This window comes from Takifugu rubripes, chromosome 22, assembly GCF_901000725.2.
Source record: "Takifugu rubripes chromosome 22, fTakRub1.2, whole genome shotgun sequence".
NCBI lineage: Eukaryota > Metazoa > Chordata > Actinopteri > Tetraodontiformes > Tetraodontidae > Takifugu > Takifugu rubripes.
In genome coordinates, this window is record NC_042306.1 from 6401726 (window position 1) to 6421975 (window position 20250).

The window sequence follows — 20250 nt, forward strand, 5'->3', positions numbered from 1 at the left end:
CCACCAGCAAAATCTTTTTCTTGTTGTTGTGGTTAGTTTTCCTTTAATCTTATATACATGCTCCATTATTTCAAACCAAGATCTCTAAAGGCTCTAATCTATTTTTTTTACAATTTCTCCTTATCTCTCTAGGTGCCATGTCTGCCAATGGTTCAATCATTTTGGATATCATTAGATGTACATTTTGCAATCTTCTCATCCTTCTCCAAGGGACACTCCATCAGCAGCAGGCTGTTTTTTTTCCTCTTTGTCATATGTCATCACAATGACAACATCATCATTATCCCTTTACGATGCAGGATGGCTTTCATATTGCAAACAACCCTCTCATTAAAAATTCTGTAAAATTGCGTCCTAAAAGATATATAAAAGGTAAATTTGTTGACAATATGGTACTTACTTTTTCATATGTTACTGAGAGATGTAGTTCAGTTTATATATAAAAAATGTAAACATGAACTTTGCTGGTCTGAAAACAATATTTTTTTAACACTTAAAATATACATCTCTCATGCATTTATGTAAATACAGTGTGTAGCTTTCTATGCTATGTATGTAGCAAAAGACTTTTATTTTTATATCTAAATATTTAAATATATCCTATTTTCATTTTTGTTTCATTGAGTTTGTTTTTGTTTTGGTCCCTCTTCTGAACTGTTGATACAGTATATTACTGTCAATCAAATTTAATTTTGCTAAATTTTTGCTTTACATGAGATAATGTTTTAACTAATATATAATAATATAAAAGACTACATCAAACAATGACGCTTGAAATAATGTCAAGATTAAAGCACATTCTATCTAATGATACAATCAAACATCCTTACTGCACACACTCTTGTACTTAACAAATCATTTAATAAAATAATTACAATCAAGAAAATGCCAGTTCATCCCCTTTTATCCATTCAGAAGGTGAAAAATAGGTATACTGCCTTGTGACCGCTAAAAAAAAAAAAAATTTCCATCCAATACAATTACAGTATAATTTTTTAAAAATGCATCTGCATACATGTTAAAACACATTTTGCACTTACCTTGAATTAAGAAAACAGAATTACTACAAGTACAACATGCTTTATTATTTGAAATCTTTGTGGAATACACATCAGTTTAAAATACTTTATCTGGTTTTTCAGCCACTGGGAAACCCTATCAGGAGCAAATGTTCCCCGAAAACATGGCACTCAATCGTGCTATGTTGATTCACAGTAATGACACTACTTTGCCAAGTACTTTGTCAAAATTCTATGCAAAAAGTACATTTGATAAATAGTTTTTGTTTCTGTTGTACTGGTTTAATAGTTCAATGACAAACGCTTAAATGTATTTATACAAATTTTAGTCACCTTTAATGAACTCATCATTTTTTAACAGAATTGTCACCTTTGGAGGTTGACACAAAATGTGTTTGTGTTTTTAAAAATAATTTTATCAATTTTAGTGCTACCATTGTCAGTTTCATCACTTTCACTTTACCATCTCTTAACAATCAGTTGTCCAATTTGAAGCAGTTAATAAAAAGGAGCTTTGACAATCAGTTTGTAAAATGTTCACATTATTAATAACTAATGGACAGGAGTGCATATCACAGATGGTTACACCTACAATACTAAAACTCTGCAAAATCTAATAAATTTAACTTAAGGATCTGCTGCTAGAAAACTGTTACTGCTGCTATTATTGACTGGTTCCCAGTATGCAAGCACATTCATTACATCTTACATACCAGTAACAGTTAAAAGCTGATATATTGCTGTTTTACATTTTGCATTTACATGCTAATAGTACAAACAATAGCCCCCCGCGACCCTCAGTGGAGGAACAAGCGGTAGAAAATGAGTGAGTGAGTGATGAGTACAAACATTACATAGGTCTACAAGAACAACATACAGAGCAACAACAACATATTTTCTATCTGATATTTTGCTGCATTTCAATTTTAACACATCCTTAACAAAGTGTCTTGTCAGGCATATCACATTGTGTTTACTGTGCACAACACAAGTATTTTCTTTCCTTTTTATAGGAAGCATTGTCAAAAAAGTCTTAGTTTTATTCAATACCGCTATACATGCTATAAAGGTAAACAAAGCTGACATCTCTTTTTATTCATGCTATGTACACAGGCTAATTGACCACATTGTTATTTTGTGCAAAATCTACAACCACACTATGGAAAATATGGTCTGGTGATAACTTACATGGACACAATGGAAATAACAAAAATGTTTTCATAAAATAAAGTTTTAAATACACATCATCATTTCATGACATTGGCTTCCTACATTCTGACACTGGTTTCCTGTACAACTGATTTAAAATTTTTACTTATTACTTTCTCATCCCACAACACATAGGTCAGACCCCAGTTATCTAAATTAATTATGCATCATGCAGCCCCTCCTCAAGTAGTCCATGTCTGGTTGATATTGAGGTCTTCTCTGAGGCTAAATGCTAAAGACTCTCCTCGAATTTGGGACAACCTGCTCAAGACCAAACAACTTTTACTGATAGACTGATATAATTTTTGAATGTGTTTCTTAAAAATATGGTATTGTCATTTTAATGTCCTTAATTTTTATTATGCAGCTATTTTTGTTCAGAAACTTAAAATACTGGCATATAAATGGTGCTACAAATACAAATTATGCTGATTATTATTACAATTGTTACTTTTATTTTTAAACATTACTTACGCGAACACTATGAGGAGCATCTCTCCGCTCCCCTCTTTCTCTGTATCTCTGTTCCAAACAAATCTTGTCTGCATCGGATGCCTTGGACACAGTCTTACAACCATTGCCGTGGTACCCATTTTCAGGGTTGGCTGGTTTAAAAATGGGCATGATCTTGGCCTTAGATACTTTGTCAAAGAAAGCAAAATTCGCAACATATTTGCCTGATGAGGAAAGGGAGACAACAGGAGGGAACTCATATCCCCACAGAATCTCATCTGGCAGATACGAGGTGCGAACCTGGCAAGTGGCAGAGGTTGGTTCAATTGTAGCACTCATGATTACCAGGAGTTCAAAATCTGCCAAGTCTGGGTCTGTCCAACCTCCACCTGTTGGAACAGAATATCATAACAAGAAGTGACACAGTATAATACAGTCACGTATAGAGGATGAAGTATAGACTCAAGTAAATTAAGAGGTGTATTTTTGTCATATTAGTGCACATCACTGGAGTGCTTTGAATACAGCTGCAGTTGCGGTAAACTATTAAAACTAAATTTAGGATAACTGATGTATTATTTTACAAACAGAAGACATCCAAAGAGATGCCAACAAGGTCCACAACAACTGACAAAAACCTTTTCATTTTCAAATGTATTACTATTAATTATGTCTTGGTATGGTATTGGTATTACCCTGAGGGAGTTATCCTAAAGGGATCAATAAAGTTGAGTTGAAGTTGAAGTATGGTGATGTGTGGTGAGGATTCATGTCTGAGGAGACGCTGACTATCAGAATCAATTTACAAATATAGGAACTCAACAGTGTAGATTATTGACCATTTGATCACCAGCAGCTATGTTTAATGTTTTCATGAAAAAAGAGTTTTGTGGTCTTACCTTACTTAGAAATGTAAAAGTAAAAATTCCTTACTTTTGTAAATGACAATTGTTGAATAGAAAATAAACAAAAAAGCCATAGTTGCCAGCTCACTGTCACTCTGTAGCTGTGGTGTTGCATAGAAATCTCTGGGCTCACAAGGACCCTCTTCAATGCAAGCGAGCTACCTGCCTTACCGAGTGCCTCATTACTGACATTTCAAAGTTGGTGAACACATGAATCAGGTTACACACATACACTATATACATCAATTAAACTATGGAAAGCGGGGATAGCAGTTATATTAAAGTTGTTTAAAACCTTTGTCTGGCAACAAACAGAAAGACATGCTCTAATTGTGGTATGCTATAACAGAGGGATTTCCTGATTCAAGTTGAGGCTGAGCTTGCTACTGTAAATACAGTGACTCTTCCCATTATTTGAACAGGACATGTGAAACATCAGCTTTTTAAAATTGAAAATAATCAAAATTGTTTAACTTAAATGGAAATGTACCATAATTTACAGACTATAGGCCACTACTTTTTTTCTAAACTTTAAACACTGCGGTTTATTCTATGGTGCGGCTTATTTATGTTTATTTTCCTGGCGCACTATCACAACTATTGTGAATAAGTCATTTTTACTAACCCTCATCAACATGGAAAACACGAGAAGAAAAGCATATGATGCGGCTTTTAAGTTTAAAGCGATCACTCTGGCGGTTGAAGAAGGAAATCAAGCTGGCTCACGTAATCTTGGCATACATTGTGGTAATCAATGGCGAGAAGGTGGAGACGCCCGACTGAAGAACTGATCGAAAGCAAAAAGCTTTTAGACGTAAACATAGCAGGTGGCCCAAGCATGAAAACTTTCTGGAAGACTGGGTCAACACACAGAAAGCAGGCGGTCACGGAGTTTCCGCTGTACAAATCAGACTGAAGGCAAACGCAATCGCCACCGTGATGAAAATAGAAGATTTTAGAGGTGGGCCATCGGGGAGTTTTAGATTGTTCATTGTTTGAGTAAAAAAGCATAAACAACGTAATTTGTGTGTAGCTGATACAAATGTATATTTCAAGGTAGCTGCATTACAGACACCGTTAGAAAAAAAAAGCATTTACCGGTACAATATATTTATGTTGCTAAGCGGATTAAATTAAAAGTTAAAAAATCCTGACGTGATGAAAATTGGATTTAAGGTCTCTGTATAAACATACAAGTGAAAAGTGTGGCTGTTGTTTCTTACCTGTCTGTTTGTCACTTGTCAGTGACTCATCTCTTACGGTAATAAAAACATATACCGGTACTGAATGTTTTCGATCTAATTTTTCATATTACTACGTGGGATACCTGCGGCTTAAAATCCGGTGCGGCTTGTAAAAAATTGATTTTCTTTCTAAAATTAGATTATGCGGCTTTTAATCAGGTGTGCTCTGTAGTCCAGAAATTACGGTAGTTTATAATTCCAAAACATCATTAGTGACAATATGGTGTTGCTGTCAACATAAGAAATCTTTACCTTGAGCTGCCCATGCCCTCAGAGGGCTGTTGCCATCAATGAGGTGGTAGAATGTGAGGGGCAGGCTCAGGAAGGGGCTGTCACTCGACGTATCTACTTGGAAAGACACATTTCTCTGGTCAAGACGAACTGTCTCACTTTCCTTAGTCAGAGAGGTTTGGAGTAGTTTTCCAGTCACCTTCAGTAGAAAAGGAGCAACAGATTTTAGCTGTCCCTCAGGGGTCAGAAGTGCCTGTGTTACTTTACAGAGATGGCTGTAAACCAAAATGGACCATTACAACAATATCTCTTCATGATCGATCAAATTAAAGTTCACTTTATATTTAAACTAAAAGATCCCTACCTGACACCCAATCAGAAGGCTTTTACGCATGTTTGCCACCCTGATCATTAAACACGGTTGACCTTCATGGGTCGTCACCACAGCATGTTGGCTAAACTTCACTGTCTCACCCCGTTTCTTTGGCCGAGCAACCTGAGGAGGAAAAAATAATAAAATAATGAGCTGTTTTGGGCATAAAAACACTTTATTCATTATACTTTTTTCAGTATGGAAAAAAGGGCAATGTATTAATGAATACAAAAATAATGCTAAAATAACTCAAATATGTATAAGTAATGTAGGAGATGGTGGAGGAGGTGTGGATCAGTCGAGATTTGTTCAGCCCTCACCAAGTGGCGACATGCAAGAGTGAGACATGCAATTTCGTTGTCCCCTAACCACATACAAATGATTGGATCCATCCCTTTCTTCTATTTTTAATCAAACTGAAGCTATTAAAGTGATCTATTGGGGCAAAAATGTGTTTTATGGTGAACTTACAATTTTGAAGAGGCTGTAACAAGCGATGGTTCACTGAAAAGTTTATGAGCTTGCTTATATTTCCCCTAAATTGTTACTGACGTGCTGTGCACATAGCCTATAGTGTTAGTGAGTTTCTCAATCAGAGTGGGTTAGCGCATTCCGAAATGATTGCCGTGGCACTTACTAATGAATAGTTAACTAATATTTGCTTATTTTTGATGAGTTACTTTACACCACAAGTACTTCAGTGAAGCAAAATATCCTGTACAAGCTACAATTGCTCTACAAATGCTACATCAATTTGAAATTCAAATGCGCTACATCAATTTCAAACATCAATTTGAAATTCAAATTGATGTAGCTAACAAAAAATATTGGAGGACCAAACCTCTACATTGACTTGTATTTTTTGTGTAGATTCTAGATTAATCTATATTCTAGATTGATATGTTAAAATTTGCAGCTTTTCTTTTTTACGTCACTATTCTTGTCATGATGGCTTAATGTCACATTAATCACCTTTGCCAGGAAAGTTCCAGTGATGAAGATCTCCATCAACATTGTAATGACTAACTGGATAATGAGGAGGAGGATTGCAGCTGGACATTCTTCAGTAATACAACGGAAACCATAGCCTATAGTTGTCTGGGATTCCAGGGAAAAGAGGAATGCCCCCGTCAGAGTCTGCATTTGCACCACACAGGGTGTGTGGTTTGATGGAGGGTTAAAATCTGGAGAAATATGATGCAACAAAAGGAAAGAAGACTATTTTATTTCAGTTTTAAATTAGTGAAAATAGTGTTTTTGAGCAAAGCACATTAAAAAGCATCAATAAAATGATGAATGATCAACAAATATCTCACCAAGCAGGTCCCCATGCACCAAGGCTACCAAATACCATAGCACTCCAAATAAGAACCAGGTTCCTGTAAAAGTGGCCGTGAATATAAAGAACTTGTAGCGCCACTGCATATCCACAAATGTTGTCCAAAGGTCACGCATGTACAAAGCACTCCGCTCGCTGACATGTTCAATTCGCACATTGCTTCGCCCATCTTTGGAGAGAATACGCCGACTCTTTCTCAAAGTTCCAACAGACATACCAGCATCTAGTAACGGCTTTAAAACATCTGTCTGTGTCTGGGAGTGGCAAACGTTCTTGGGAGGGCATCTATCCAAAGGAGGAGAAGTGACAGATGTCATCTGTTAAATAAAAAAGAAAGTTAAATTTTTTTTGATAATTGCTGCCTTGTTTCCTCGTCATTTCTTTTAAATGTGTTATTTATCGAGTTCTGAAATATCAACAATATCAACTATGACAGTAGCTAATTCTGGAAAAATCAAGGGGGGTTCCCTTTATAGTAACTTTCCATTCAAGCTGACCATGCAAGAACAACCATCATCTGCTTCATAAAATTTTGAAGGATCAAAAAATAAATAATATTTAAAATGAAATAACTTTCCTGGTACCAATCATTATTGCATTATTTACTTGTTCAATCAAATATTATATATATATATATTTATATAGCATCTGTTACAATCAAAATTGTTTCTAGGTGCTTTACAGAATCCAAGGGCCTGACCCCCAACAAGCAACAGTGGCAAGGAAAAACTCCCCCTTAACATTAAGAAACCTTGAGTGGGACGGGCTCATATACGGGGACCCTCCTGCTGATGGCTGGCTGGGTAGAGAGAGAGGAGAAGGGGGAGGACAGGTAGAGGAAAGAATAGGCAGAGATCATAGAAATACATTAATTATACAAGCTGCTGGTATAAGAGTACAGTGGGTCAACAGGGTTGGAGGATGGCAGGCCAGCATACAGCTATAAAGGTGGCTAGAACTGTAGACCTGCAGAGAACTATACAAGAATGTACACAGGCATACTTTTTCTGAGCTAAGATAAAATAAACAAAAGACACTGTTGACAAAAAGGACTGTTCATTAGTAAAAGAGAGAAAGAAAGAGAAAATAAGATAGCGAGGAAGTGAGAGAGACAAGACTCTTATTAGTATTCTGGAGTGAAAAGAAAACACCCTTCCTTCCTTCCGTCCATCCGTCCTTCCTTCCCTCGGTTTCTTCTTTTATTTCACATTAATTAATGCTAAAAAGGATTGCAGGACACATGTAAATAGGGTAAAATGTACATACAAACTCTTTTTCTCTTGCTGTTTGACTTTGTTGTGAATTCGATTTTTACAGATCATACCCTCCAGAATTTTTAAATGCTGTTAAAATGAAAACAGATGACCAAAAGAAACATCGTTATGAAGTGTGTCTGAAAACATAAATTTTAAAATGTTTGACTTCAATACAAGGTGAAGTTATTGTATTGTTTAGTTACTACACATTGATAAGTATGTATTGATAAGTTGTGAATTACATTAGACAAAAAAAGAAATATCCCAATACACTTCCACAGAAATCATTTTAACTCTATGCTATTTTGGAAAATTTTTCCAACATTATATTAAATGTGTTAATATTTTTTATTTAATTTAAATTAACTTTGAGTAAATAGTGTTAGTTTATAAATTGTATTATACTTTTTCATTTTCCATTTTTGGGTGTAGAAAAAAACCCATTTATATTCTTTGTTTTAATGATAATTTTCTTTTGTGTTCAGTGTACCTTTGTGGGAAATTAATTTGCTTACCTTCAAAGTTGCAGATGCAATATAACTGAAGGGGTGGTTGGAGCTTGCTGAGTTTGCCTTGTCTTTGCTGTCATGTTCATACCACAGAGAGAGTTGAGACTCCACTTCTGAAAGGAGAGTTGCATCACCAGCCAGAAGCACTCCAATATATTCATACACTAAAAATTAGAATGAAGTCATCCGTGGCTTTTGCCCCCTGTTTATGACCCAAACCCCAGTCTGGCAGCTGAGTGCTAAAAGACAGGAGGTGGCTTTATAACAGTTATCTCTCTCACATTTATTCTTTCCCTTGGTATCTCTCTCTCTCTCTCTCTCTCTCTCTCTCTCTCTCTCTCTCTCTCTCTCTCTCTCTCTCTCTCTCTCACTCACACACACACACACACACACACACACACACTAATAAACTCATGTAAATGCTGTAATAATTGATTCCCCTCAACTCACAATTTTGTTTAAGTAACCTAAGTGATCATAATCACACAACCTTGAAAACAGATTTGTTTTCTCCAATATGCATTCATCTCCTTAACTGCAACACATGCCAATAGATTCACATTCTTTGGGCCTCACAAGCACATTGTCCACACATTCAGTCAAACACATGCCATCAGAAGAGCCCAAACAGACCACCTCCTGCAGCCCACATAAAGACACACAAACCCCCTTTAGAGGGGCACAACAGAGCCCCCATTCATAAATTCTCTGCCCAGTATCTGTACAGAGTGTCCAGTTAAGCAACACACACATATGAAAAGAAGCAATCGTGAGGTGAATACAACACCATGTTTTGCCTCAGGAGAGGTTGACGAAGCATTTTTTGACCAAGGCTAAACAAGCTGATAGGATGGGATAAGACCATTGTCAAGCATGCTTAAGAGAACCTCGGTGTGATTGAAGTTCAGAAAAGGCAGTTTTCATGATGTGCATTCCTATACAAACAATTTTAAGAAACAGTGCATATAAAAAAAAAAGGCAAACAAGGTTCATTTAGTAAGTTTTTTTTACTTACATCTATTAGGTTTTCTCAATGTCAGAGTACACTGTGCACTGTGCCATAGAAAAATAACAGAAACTAGAACACAAATCTTGGATAGCACACAGTGTCATACCAAAATTATCAATATGGTGTATGGAGATCTACTTTTATCGACATTATTTTGGACAGTTGAGCTGTATTGCATTATACTTGTGCTTCAATCCTGAGCGCAGAAAAATATGTTCACAAGCACAAAACGTTCAGGCAAAAAGAATTTATTCTATGCTTGCAACCATTTCTCTGCCCCTTGACAAACCCACTGATCCAAGCTGTGCATGCTTATAATGGCCTCTGTTCTTGCTTAACTTGGAAAAGCGTTACATTTGTGTCAAACAAGCAACCAATTGGAGAACTGGAAAGGCTAAATTATGATTGGCCGTTTTCTAACCTCATAACCGCTAACATTGAATGACAAGCCTAATCGTTACACGTATTTGATGACTTTTTTGTCAACTGACTTTAAATGACAAAAGAACCTCCAGAAAATGACACACCACAGCATCAGGTGAGTTATATCTAAATGTAAAAAATATATACAGTATATTATAGTTTTATGATATATATATATACTGTATATTGTTATTTACAATGCCCTTGACTAGCTAACCTATTATATAACCATAGTGCACCAAGTGCACTCTGTAACCATAGTGCACCGTAACTATTGCTATACTGCTAATTTAAGATAATTTAAAGATTTAGAAAAGTGGGCCTAAGGAGTTGGCATTTGTCCTGAGACAAGGGTTGCCACCTTTCTGAAATGACAATAAGGAACAGGGGCTCTAGATGTGGGAAGTGTCATGGGTAGAAGCAGGACCCAGATGCAACACACAAACCACAGAGAAGAACTTTGCCAGTGATTGAATTTTATTAATAAACAGTCTCTGTTCATTCACGAACACAGTGTCCAAAAATTCCAGTAAATAATCCCACAAATTGGTAAGCCCCAGAAAAGAACTTGTTCCAGGACGACTAGAACTCAGGCAAATGATAAAAGACAGGGAGTGGGCAAAGACTTGGTCAGACAGAAGAATAAGCAGTTTACAAGGGTAGGAGTAGCACAGGCAGGTTGAGAACAGGCAGGGTTGAAACCAAGAAAACAATCCAACGAATAAAGCTGGAGAGTGGGGCATGAGCACAAAAACAAACAAGTTTCAAACAAGTGTGCTAGATTGCAGTCAATGGGAAAACCCAGGTGTGCACGAATGAATTCATTAGAATGGACCAGACTTTGACAGAACTCCCTATATAACCGCCACCCACTGCAGGACAAGGCATTGAAGACGTGCTGGCTCCACCTATTGAAGGTCTCCCTGGGACCTGCTCGGGGTTCCGCCGCTTGAGGTGAAAATGAGAGCCCGATCCAAGATGTGATGAGCAGGGACCCAGGATTTTTCTTCTGGTTCTTAACCGCCCCAATCCACCAAGTACTGTCATCCTCTTCCCCAACAAGGAGGTGGGGGAGGTGGAGTAGCCTGAACCAAAGGGCCCTTATGTACTGTCTTCACCCTGGAGACATGGACGGTTGGGTGAATCCACATGGACCCAGGCAGCTTCAATCTCACCACCACAGTATTTATCACCTTCTCATTTGGGAATCGACCGATGATCTTAGGTGCCAACTTCTGTGACTCTACTTGAATGGATTCTCGCATCATTAGCCATACAGTACTTGTTAGCCCACCTGGTAAGAGGGTGTTGGGGTTTGATGATGGTTGGATGTATAACAGTGGACAGAGGGTGGTATGAGTTTGGGATCAAGTTTGCTTGTACCTAAAGATGATGGCTTGTGCAGAAGGACAGGTTGCCTCCATCTCGAGAGAATAGAAAAGTGGCGGTTGGTACCCATAGGTGCACTGGAAAGGGGACAATCCTGTTGCAGAACAGGTGAGGGGATTTTGGACGTACTGGATACACAGTAGCTGTTCCAACCATGAAAGATTCCTTGAAACCAGGCAACAAACAGCCGTCTCCATCTCCTGGTTCATGTATTCTTTTGGGCCATTGGACTAAGGTTCAAAGGCTATGTCTACCGGCATGCCATGGATATGGAAGACATGAAGCAGAACCAGCTGAGCTGTGGCTGAGCTTTCTTGGCTGAGGGGAGTTTGGGTAATGGTATGAGATGGGCCATTTGACTAAGCCTATCCACCACAAATAGGATGACTATGTTGTTCCAGGATGGGGGTAGACAGTTAACGAAGTCCAGAGATATGTGGGACCAATCCACAGGCTTCTTCTTGCAAGGTGGCCTACCAGAAGTGTTGCAGAAGAACATCTCATGTTCTTTGGATGACAGGTGAGTCATGAACCATGGCCCTACTACAGAACCTTGGACCTTAGAGCCGGCGGAACAAACAAGCGTTCAAGAGATTCCCCAAGACAGTGTGGCAACCACACAGGGGGAAAGGAAGAATGGTTTTAGGCTCCTCTCCTGGGTTTTCCCCCTAGAGAAATTTCCGAGACAGGGCATTGGATTTCACAGGAACCAGGATTGTAGGAGAGGGTGAAATGGAAACAGGTAAAAAATAAAAATAAAGGCCCAGTGTGCTTGATACGAGTTTAATTGCTTGGTGGTTGTTAGAGTTAAAACAGAGCAACTCAGCAAAACCCTGCATGAATCATCAAAAGACACAGACACACGGGTAACCGTGCAAGGGAGAACGAGCACCAGTTCACTCTGGGACACCCTCCGTCGTTCTGCTGCTCCAATGCAAACCTATTCACATCAGCTTGTGAATCAGCCTATAGAATTTCATCAACTCTCAAGGTTTCAGATAAGCAGTCTCACAATAAATCTGGTATTCTGAACAAGTGTAGTAAATGAAGAGAAGTGAAAAACACTCTGTTTCTTCTTATTGTGCGATAATAATAGAATAATTATTCTCACACGGTCCAGATGTATTCCAAGTTCCTTTGGTCGGTCCATACTAGGAAAGGCACTCTGGCCTCGTCCCGCCAATGCCACCATTCTTCTAATACCATTTTAGCATTTATTGAAACAATGGACCAGATTGTACTTTCACAAGCAGAAGCAGGACCCAGCTGCAACACACAAAGCACAGAGAAGAACTTTGCCAGTGATCGAATTTTATTAATAAACAGTCTGTTCATCCACAAACACAGTGTCCTAAAAATCCAGGAAATAAACCCACAGGTCAATGATCCTCAGAAAAGAACTTCTTCCAGGACGAGAAGAACTCAGGCAAACAACAAACTGGGTGCAAACAAAAACTTGGTCAGACGGAAGAATAAACAGTTTACTAAGCAGGAGCAGAATACGCATGTCGAGCTCACAAACAATCTGGCAAAGAATGAGTGCCAGGCACATTGTGCCAGATTGTGCTGACTGCCAAAGGGAAGACCTAGGTGTACAATTGAACTGATTAGAAAGGAGCAGACTGTGACAAGAAATGGTAGAAGTATAAATAAATTTTCTTATAGCTTTTTTAAAAAGTCATGATTGTCATGGGTTGCGTTGTTCTGTGTTTCCACTAGAAGCATGGGAGACCCATCTCTCACTGGCTGCTTCCACACCTGCAGCTAATCCACATGATTTTTCAAGTAGCCAATACCAGGTATCCAGAGTAAGATTGTTTTATCCTTGTGAGTGCTAACTCGAGCATTACAGATTCCTTGTACTAACGATTATTGCCTTGACTAACATTTGCCTTTTGTCTTCTCTCCCGAAGATTACCATGTCTCCCTTCTCCAATGATCACCGCAACTCCTGTCCACTTTGCACAATGAATTAAAAAGGTTTTAACAACTGCAATCCATGAGGCACTTCTGCTCCTCTGCTGTTGTCTACTTTAAAAAATACTTATGCCTGGTCCAAATTATGTCACTATTGTTGTGGATATAGAGGTCTACACAAAAGCAATAAATGAATACTGCTAGCAGCTATATTAATAAATGCCTTTTTGAAATCCCACAGGTCTTTTTAAAATACTAGAGACAGAGATGTGGAGGTCTGTGGCATTGATGGTATGTCCCTGGTGTAAGCACTCTACAAAAGTGTCACACTCTGCTCCAGCTCATGGACTCAGTACCTTTCCACTGCCCTGCTCACACCACACCCTTTGATCACCACACCTGCTCTCAGTCACTGATCACACACCTGCTCTCAGTCACTGATCACACACCTGCCCTCACTCATCAATCAGCTCACCTACCAGTATATATTCTCCAGCCTCACACTCACTCAGTGCCAGATTGTTCTCTGCTATGCATGACTTTCCAGCGTTTACCTGCCTGTCTTCCCGGTATCGACCCTGCCTGTGTACGACCTGCCTGTTCTGCCTGACCCCTGGTAAATTAACTGTCTTCCGTTTTGACCACGAGCTCAGCCAGTCTCCCTCTGGATTGTTTGCCTGATTCTGCCTGCCTCCCGGTTACTGACTTTTTGCCTGCCTCGACCAAGTCCACTGCCCCGCCCTCGAACTGTTCTTTGTTTGCCAGATTGCAGTTAATAAACCTGTTAACTGATCATCAGTTCATTGCCTGTTTTGTACTGCACTTGGGTCCGTACCATACCCGTCACAGTACAATCTGGCCAGTCATGGACCCAGCAGAACCACCGTCACCACGGGATCGGTTTGAAAGAATCGAGGGAGTGCTCATGCTTCATGAGCAGCGGTTGGAGGAGGCGGCTGCCCATGCCCGACAAGCTGCGGAGGCCCAAGCCAGGGCTATCACAGCCCTCACAGCTCAAATGCAACAGCTGACCTCCACCCTTTCCTCTCCAGGGGCCACAGTCTCTGCACCAGCACCTCCACCTCCTGCTCCCGTTCCAGCGCTGCCGAGGATGATATCAGAACCCCAGCTGGGGGCCCCAGAGCGCTACAATGGGCATCCCAAGCTCTGTCGTCCCTTCCTGACTTCATGTTCTCTGCTCTTCAGTCTGCAGCCACACACATTTGCCACTGAGGGAGCTAAGGTGGCTTACGTCATCAGCATCCTGACAGGAAGAGCTCTCCTCTGGGAGACTGTAGAGTGGGAGAGGCAGACTCCTGCCTGTGCTTCATTCCAGGCCTTCTCGGAGGAGCTGCGCAACGTCTTCGGGCTGGGAGCTACGGGTCCAGATGGCACTTCAGAGCTCCTTTCCATACGGCAGGGGAATCAGTCCGTGGCAGATTACTCCATCAACTTCCGGACCAAGGGTCGTCAGAGTGACTGGAACCTGGCGGCACTCCGGGATGCCTTTCTGCATGGTTTAGCAGAATATATCAAGGACGAACTGGTTTCTTACCCTCTACCTGCCACACTGGATGAACTCATCGAGCTCAGCACTCGACTGGATCTCCGTGTCAGGGCCCGGAGAAGAGATAGGAGACCGAACCCCACACCTTCCACGGCAGCTCACCGCCTGAATTTCCCCTCTGCTTCGGGCCCTGTTCCTGCTGACCCAGAACCGATGCAACTGGGTCGCACCAGAGGAGCGTCAGCGTCGCCAGATGGGGAACCTCTGTATGTACTGCGGGCAAAATGGACATTTTATCTCTCTCTGTCCGTTAAAAGGCAGAGCTCACCAGTGAATGAGGAAGTCCTGGTGAGTCATGTGGGAGTGAAATCTTCCTCACAGATTAAACGCCCCGTCTTTCTAGCCAAGCTTCTTCTCGCTGATGGCTCTCACACCCTGGCCACCTTCATTGACTCCGGTTCCGATGGCAATATTATGGACGAGGGCTTGGCTATGCAACTCGGGCTAGAGAGGATTCCCCTCAACCCACCGATTCCTGCCAGGGCCCTGGATGGTCATCTTCTGGGAACAGTTGCCCACCAGACTGCCCCTGTTCACATGCTGATTTCTGGTAACCATCATGAGACCATCCAGTTTCATCTCCTGCCCTCATTCAACATTCCTCTGATCCTGGGCTTTCCATGGCTCCGCAAACACAACCCGCATGTCGACTGGACCACAGCCACTATCCCCAGCTGGAGCGGTTTCTGCCACCAGGTCTGCCTTCGGGATGCATCAATGCCGCGCCTGACTACGCTCCCCAGCACCTGCCTGGACCTGGCCAGAGTCCCTGCTGAGTACCACGACCTCAGGGAGGTGTTCAGTAAGGCCAAAGCTACCTCACTGCCCCCCCACCGCCCTTACGACTGCTGTATTGATCTGAAGCCTGGCACGTCACCTCCTAAGGGGCGCCTCTACTCTCTGTCTGGTCCAGAGCGGGAGGCCATGGAGAGCTATATTAATGACTCTCTGGCTGCTGTAATCATATGCCCGTCCTCATCCCCTGCAGGGGCAGGATTCTTTTTTGTGGTGTGAGGGTGATGTTTGGTCACCCGCGCTGTTCGTTTACTAGACTCAGATCAACCACACAGACAACAGGTGGCCTTGCAAGGGAGAGCTGACGAGCAGTTCAAGCTTCCTCTCTCAACTCCGTCAGTCTGCTGCTCGCTCTCCTCTTTTATTTGGTTCACACAACATTGGTATCAAAACAACTTCATGATTCCTTCTCCTCCTATCTCTACGACTTCCTCGTGTCCTTGAACATGATACCTCCCAGTGCTGGGAACATAACAGCTACAATACTTGAGTCAAACACTCATACATTCCTTTTGATTAAACATTCTAAATCTACTTACTATACTTACTATACTTACTATAGCATTGAAACGATAATAGTAATAACAACAATAATTCTTCTCACATTTCCCTCCTGTTTATCGTTAAATGCGTCTAGATTCTCATTGTCAGTATTACATCATTTCATTTCATGAAATTTAAATGCATTACGTCATTTTCCTAGAAACACATTTCTTACACTCAGAGTTCAACATGGGTACAGCTTAAGACATCTTAAACATTTCATTTACATCTTGCATCACATTTGTCCATTCTTCTTCTGATTCCTCTTCATCGTTGTCCAGTAGAGATCGTTCTTCCACCTGCAGCAAAGTACTAGTAACAGCTGATCCCACGAGCCGGCCAATGCAACCCCGAACAAGAGGTACTACACAGCAAGCTAGTATGGCTAATACTAGCAGCACTATCCCTATCATCATTCCTATCTTGAACAACAGTTCCCTCCACCTTGACAACATTCCTGTAAGCCAGTCTGGTGGGGGACTACCATCATCAATCATAGCTCTCTGTAGCTTAGTTAAATTTTTCAATGCGCTATCTATCAGGTGACCGTCCGCATCATTCTCTGGGATGAACGTACAACAGTAATCTCCTACCATTGCACACACTCCTCCCTGGGGGGCCGTTATGAGATCTAAGGCCATCCTATTCTGCATGGTCATCAGTCTTAGCGCTGTCATTTCTTCCTTGACTCCTGTGAGAGCAACTTTTGTCAAATTAGCAAATACTTTCAACCTATAATCAACTGTTTCCAATCTCAATATGTTCTTTCCTATTCCTAGCCACGGAAAGAGAGTCATGATCACTTTATTTCCGGTTGACCAATGCTTAAACTCTTGTGGTACATCTGTGCCCCACACTGAGTCATGTGGTTTGAATAACAGGATGTGTGATTTATTGCACCTAGCACAGGGAATCTGAATCTATTGGCTTTCCCTGCCATTGTCCGTAGTGGCTCTTGGGTGCAGTTGCTGCGAGTGAACCACGTTCCATCCAACAACTTGAGTGTGAAGTTCGTGTCACGGCTTAGCCCTATGTGGACAAAGCACTGTCCTACACTCCCTGTCATCGGTTCAGCAGTTACTCGCTGTGTATGCACAGAAACTGGTAGCATAGAACAAACATAACAACGAGAATGATTCTGTGTCCGAGCTGTGAAATTAGCATAGCGCCACCATGTATTCAAACTGTAAGTGTGTGAGGACTCTGGATTTTGTTCTAACCATGAATGTTCTAAATGGCTAACTACGGTGCGTTTAGCGCGCGCGTAGCTCTCATCCTGTCTCAGAGCATCTTTCTGTCCCTGATTACCTCCCTCCTGTCGGAAGTTCCAAAGACCAAAACTCACGAGTCCCGCCGTCACAGCACTCACCACAATTAGGAAGAACAACTTCATTTCCTTTTAGATCCTCTTCACAGGTTCCGACGGGGTTCAGCCGTTGCTGGACCTATACAGGCCGTCAGCCGTTTACGGAGAGTCCGCCACTGCTCCCTCGCCTTCACCTGGAAGAATTTTCTGTTTCTTACAATGTGAAAGGTGTATCCACGACAGTTTCCCGTCCACTCGAACTGCAGTCTTTGTGGTCAGCTGTACTTGATAAGGACCTTCCCATCTAGGCGTGTTCCACCTCTTCCGCACAAACTTCTTCACCCACACGTAGTCGCCCGGTTGAATGGGTTCCTGGGTGGTGGAATTTGTGGAAGACACAGGACTAGGCAGAACATTTACTGTATTCACACATCGGTTAAGTAACACTTTTTTCAGATAATCTGCTATTGTTTCTTCAACATGTTTTAGCTCATTTGTTGTTGCAAAGTATGGTAGGCAATAAGGCCGCCCATATAATGCTTCAAAAGGTGTGATGCCTGTTTTCTTGTGTGGTGTTATGTGCATCCATAATTTCACCAGGTCGAGACAAAACATCCAGTTCTTTCCTGTCTCGTCCATACATTTCTTCAGTCTGTTCTTAATAGTACCGTTGACTCTTTCAACCAACCCTGCACTCTGAGGGTGGTATGCGCAGTGATTCTTCAAATCAATGCCCAAAGTTACTCCTACAGTTTTCACTATCTCATTTACAAAATGGCTTCCATTGTCGCTCCAGATGACCTTCGGGATGCCAAACCTGGGAATGATTTCTCTACATAAAACTTTTGCTACTGTCAGTGCATCTGCTTTTGCTGTGGGGAAAATTTCTACCCACCTAGTAAATCCATCTAACACTACTAGACAATATTGTTTACCTTCACATGGTGTTAGCTGAATAAAATCTAGAAAAACTGTGTGAAATGGATGATTTGGTAATGGTGTAGTGCCTGCAGGGGCCTTAAGGGCTCCCTGTGGGCTGTGTTTTACACAAATAGCACATTGTGAACAAAAATTTTTTGAGTATGTATGAAATCCTATAGTATAATAATGTTCATTAACCATCTGTACCATCCCTCCTGTTGAGACATGGCATGGCCCATGGCTCACTAATGCTGCCCATTTATGCATATTCCGGGGAAGGATTGGTTTGTTTCCTATGGTTAACAGTCCTTTGTCATCCAGTTTGGCTCCTCGCTTCTTCCACGTGGCCTTTTCTTTTTCTGGAGCACTTTGTTGCATTTCTTTTAGAATATCATTATCTGCAGGTTCTAAGGTAAATGATTCCTCATTATCAAGAAGTGTGTTGTTATTTGCTGCAGCCTTTGCGGCTCTGTCAGCAAAGGCATTGCCTTGTGAGACTGCGTCTGTGTTGTTAGTATGTGCAGCGCATTTACATACAGCTATTTTACGTGGCTGCTGTACTGCTGCCAATAACTGCATGCATGACCGGTTTGCCGGTCGACGTTTTCATCCCTCTTAAATTCCATTGTTGAGCAAACACAAACAGCGTGGAAAAAGCATATTGACTATCTGTATAAATGGTAACATCTTGTCCTTTGCTTAGTTCACAGGCACGTGTGAGTGCGACAAGTTCTGCAGCTTGAGCAGAATAGGAGGAGGGAAGTGATTTCGCCTCCACCACCTCAGTTGCTGTAACTACTGCATAGGCAGTTCTAGTGCGTCCACAGTCATCCTTTCTCGATGATCCATCCACAAATAGTGTCTGTCCTGTAGTCAACGCGACATCACTGAGATCTGGTCGCGGCAGGACCGTAATGGAGACCTCATCCAGGCAGTTGTGCTGGTGTCCCTCTTCTGCGGTGGGTAGCAGCGTTGCTGGGTTTAAGGTCGTGCAGCGACGAATCGTCAGATTCGGCTGAGACAGCAACACTGCCATGCAGGAAAGATGACGTGCGGGCGACAGGAATGCTATCTTACTTTGTAGCAGCAGTATTGACACTGCATGTGGAACTAGCAAAGTTAGCTCATGATATAGCACCACTCCTGCGGAGGCTTTTACTGCCTCAGATGCTGCCACCACTGCTTTAACGCATGGTGGGAGTGCACAAGCTACGGAATCTAGCTTGTGGGAGTAATAGGCCACTGGCTGCCTCTTATCTCCGTGTTTTTGCAACAAAACTGAAGTCATAAAATTACTTTTGCAATCTACGACCTGCTCAAAAGGCTTCTGATAGTCTGGCAGCTTTAACACTCCAGCACCTACAAGGGCCTGTTTTGTGTGTGTAAATGCTTCTTCAGCTTCAGGGGTCCAAGTTAACACATCAGTCATTGCTAAGGGATTATCATACATCAATGCTTGTAAAGGGGCAGTTATTTTCGCATAATCTAAGATCCATGATCTGCAAAAATTCACAAGTCCTAAGAATGACATCATCTGCTTCTTTGTTTTTGGTTTTGGGGCTTCAAGCACTGCTGTTTTCCTCGACTCGAGAATAGCTTTGCCATTATGTGTCAAAACATGGCCCAGATAAATCACTTTCTGCTTCACCAGCTGCAGTTTACTTTTGCTTAATCTATGGCCTTGAGCGGCTAGCCAGTGTAGCAATGCTAGCGTGTCTGACCAACAATCTGCCTCTGTTTTTGACGCCATGAGGATGTCATCCACGTAGACGAGGATTTGACTTCCACACGGAGGTTTAAACTTAGCTAACGATGACATCATTACCTGAGAAAAGATTGTGG

General features: G+C 41.4%; 1 protein-coding gene and 1 long non-coding RNA gene across 5 annotated transcripts; one reads left to right on the forward strand and one right to left on the reverse strand.

Moving 5' to 3' along the window:
• Positions 1 to 855: 855 nt before the first annotated feature.
• Positions 856 to 8805, reverse strand: LOC101074826 (ATP-sensitive inward rectifier potassium channel 10-like). 4 transcript variants are annotated; one of them, XM_029830581.1, is made up of 8 exons: positions 8545 to 8805; positions 7525 to 7572; positions 6991 to 7090; positions 6751 to 6813; positions 6407 to 6618; positions 5426 to 5557; positions 5083 to 5260; positions 856 to 3070 (listed from the first exon to the last, which is right to left on the reverse strand). In XM_029830581.1, the coding sequence occupies exons 3-8, from the start codon at positions 7088 to 7090 to the stop codon at positions 2688 to 2690; spliced, it is 1068 nt and encodes a 355-aa protein (XP_029686441.1). In that variant the 5' UTR covers positions 7525 to 7572; positions 8545 to 8805; the 3' UTR covers positions 856 to 2687. The 4 variants fall into 4 exon arrangements, with proteins under 4 accessions (XP_029686441.1, XP_029686440.1, XP_029686439.1 ...); XM_029830580.1 differs by lacking the exon at positions 7525 to 7572 and having other exon boundaries at positions 857 to 3070; positions 8545 to 8804; XM_029830579.1 differs by having other exon boundaries at positions 858 to 3070; positions 6751 to 7090; positions 8545 to 8804.
• A 4028-nt stretch (positions 8806 to 12833) lies between these two features.
• On the forward strand, positions 12834 to 13406 carry LOC115247866 (uncharacterized). The gene is made up of 3 exons (XR_003886929.1): positions 12834 to 12996; positions 13079 to 13158; positions 13273 to 13406. It is a non-coding gene; the product is annotated as an uncharacterized lncRNA (long non-coding RNA).
• The last annotated feature ends 6844 nt before the right edge of the window (positions 13407 to 20250 follow it).

Bases quoted from the DNA above. Each gene is read 5' to 3' on its own strand.
- LOC101074826 (XM_029830579.1), bottom strand. From the start codon at position 7,090: ATGACATCTGTCACTTCTCCTCCTTTGGATAGATGCCCTCCCAAGAAC. The intron at 5,558-6,406 runs GTGATTAATGTG...TTTCCTCCTCAG, and splicing joins CTGGAACTTTCCTGGCAAAG to GTTGCTCGGCCAAAGAAACG. The intron at 5,261-5,425 runs GTAGGGATCTTT...TTTCTACTGAAG, and splicing joins GCCTTCTGATTGGGTGTCAG to GTGACTGGAAAACTACTCCA.